Source organism: Diaphorina citri, unplaced genomic scaffold (genome assembly GCF_000475195.1).
Source record: "Diaphorina citri unplaced genomic scaffold, Diaci psyllid genome assembly version 1.1 scaffold798, whole genome shotgun sequence".
In the NCBI taxonomy this organism is placed as follows: domain Eukaryota; kingdom Metazoa; phylum Arthropoda; class Insecta; order Hemiptera; family Psyllidae; genus Diaphorina; species Diaphorina citri.
Genome location: NW_007378230.1, coordinates 146,588 through 149,192, shown reverse-complemented (window position 1 = coordinate 149,192; position 2,605 = coordinate 146,588). Strand labels below are relative to the sequence as shown.

At 35.6% G+C, this 2,605-nt stretch overlaps 1 protein-coding gene across 1 annotated transcript in view; it reads right to left on the bottom strand.

The window, feature by feature from the left end:
* The window catches only part of LOC108252747 (ribosomal RNA-processing protein 7 homolog A-like), a 2,658-nt gene extending 1,046 nt beyond the window's left edge, over nt 1–1,612 (bottom strand). Inside the window, exons 1-3 of the mRNA XM_026825711.1 lie at nt 1,601–1,612; nt 1,362–1,484; nt 967–1,087 (exon numbers count right to left, since the gene is read on the bottom strand). Of these exons, the coding sequence (XP_026681512.1) occupies nt 967–1,087; nt 1,362–1,484; nt 1,601–1,612 (256 nt within the window). The remainder of the gene's footprint in view (nt 1–966; nt 1,088–1,361; nt 1,485–1,600) is intronic.
* Nucleotides 1,613–2,605: the final 993 nt, after the last annotated feature.

Genomic DNA, 2,605 nt, shown 5'->3' with positions numbered 1-2,605 from the left:
CGGGTTTTAAATCCCTTTTTTTCAATATTTTTTTTTTTTTTATTTTTTTTTTTTTTTTTTTTTTGTAGACGCTAACTGCAGAAGAATGTCATCCTCGGAAGACCTAGTGGCAATCTGGGAGGATAATCTGAACACTGGTATACATATGATAGAGTTTGAACATGGGACTGCAACTGGTAAACGAGTTATACGAGTTAATGTAAAGGTGAGTTATAATCTGAACACTGGTATACATACGATAGAGTTTGAACATGGGACTGCTACTGGTAAACGAGTTATACGAGTTAATGGAAAGGTAAGTTATAATCTGAACACTGGTATACATACGATAGAGTTTGAACATGGGACTGCAACTGGTAAACGAGTTATACGAGTTAATGGAAAGGTAAGTTGATAGAGGGAATTATAACTGCTAAGGTCTAATCGTCCGAAATCGAAGAGAGAAGGAAGACAGGACAGGAGAAAGCCAGCCGTTCCGAGAACGAACCTTATCCGTTCAGGATAAAATCCGTTCCGGGCGGGAATCGAACTCGCGGTCTAGCGCTTACAAGGCAGACGCGCTACCAATCAAACTAACTAGTCTTCTTCTTGTGGTGCATTTCCGTGTCGGATGTTTGCGATCAGCAAAGCTATCTTGCCTATGTTGGTTGGTTACTGTTCCAAAAAGCTTCTTAGATGTTATCCCGTAACACGCCCTCAGATTCTACAGCCAGCAATAGGAAGCAGTTTCACTAAAATCTCGTTCTCTCGTTTATTGGATACATTTTTAGTCCGTCCTTTTATCCCCTCTTCCCTCCATTTCTCTGCCAGCATATGTTGTTGTTGTTGTCGTCGTTGTCATTGTTGTTGTTGTTGTTGCTGTTTGCAAAAGTTGGGTTATTTGCAAATGTTGGGTCAATTTTAAATGGCAAAGCATTTTACAAATGCCAGGAAATATTTGAGGATATGGCTGCCAAAAAAAGTTACCTATATTGAGTTGATTCTTGTCTTTGAATGAGGTGAGAAGGAGACTTTCACTGACAGGATGTTCAAGGACTTTTCTTACAGAGGATTCATTTTGAAATACGATATAGCCAACCTTGAAGCCCTGCAAGAAAGAGAGAAAGTAAAGATATAACAATATTGGAAAAAGAAAAATGATTTTCACTACATTACCAAACATCCAACTTTTTATAATTGGATGCTTGGGATCTCTTCTTGAAGTAATAAATATTTTGTAGAATAAGCAAAGTTAAAGAAAAGAGTTTATCTTGCCTGGGGAAGATCTAGATAGATACTAACTTACTTTAAAGAAAATGGTTTTTATCTACTTGCTTGCTGTAGAGATAAGGGTTTTTAATTACTTGCTTTAGGATACATACCCCTTTTGGTTTTTCTCCAAAATAGTTGGATGTGCACTTCTCCTCTAGTTTGACATTCAATTTGGTATGCAGAATGATCTTGTGTACCTTGCCAAACTTTTCAAACACTGGTTTGAGGAGCTCCTGAAATAGTTAGGAACAGAGAGGTCAAACAAGTAATCACTTGGAAGGTAGAATACCTGCTTTGGAAGTGCAGTTGTGGGTTTGATTCTTGCCTGGGGAAAATTTTATCGGAGGACAAGCTCTACCATTCTCAAAACCGCTACCTTTTTCCAATCCTGTTCTCCTTCTCCCAAGTACAATTTCCTGTACAAAGATTTTTAAAAAATCTTTTATTTTAAAAATAGAATGTAAGGGTACCATTCTTACCTTGGTAGTGTATGGGGGAAGACCTTGAATAAATAATGTTCTGTCTTTAGGAGTCGCACTACTCTGGAAAATCGTTCAATCTATCCGAAAAAGGATTATTAGCCATCTAAAAAGGTTGCAATCTATCTAAAAAGATCGCAATCTATCTAAAAGGATCGCAATCGATCTAAAAAAGGTTGCAATTGCATAGTTCTCGAAGGGCGCAACCAGACATAAAAAATAAAAATCCGAAGAATAATATATAGCAATAAATAAAATATACAAAAATATAGTATTTTAGGTAGGGGGAAGCGATTTCACACCAACACTAAATCGCTTCAAACGTTTTGTTGGACAAAACGATTGACAAAACGATTTTTACAGAAAAATCGATGAAGCGACAGTGACACTATTCCTCCGTTACCTGAAGAAATTTATTTCGAAATGACAATAGGTGCATTTTTCTTTCGGGAAACTGACCACTGGAAAATTGATCATTGAAAGAATTATTTTACTAAAATATCATGAATTTTTGTTTAATCAAACCAAAATCAATAATATTGAGAAATCAAAACTTGTTTATTTTTGATTATTGTTTATTCTTTTTATTTTATATTTGTAAATTTTACTCCAATAAATGAATGACCTGGTCGATTCAGCTTGCGCTGCCAAGACCCTTTGTTATGGTCAAGTTTTTAAAAAAAGAAGTGTATTTTGTTTTTTAAAGGGTTCTTTCTTTTTCAATATAAAAATTTAATTTCTCAACTGCTCTACTCCAAAGAGAAACTGAATCAATGGAGCAGTGGTCAATTTTCCAGTGGTCAGTTTTCCCGAAGGAAAATACACCTGTTCAACAACCGAGTCCCTAAAAAATACATTTAAAAAAAAAGTGCATT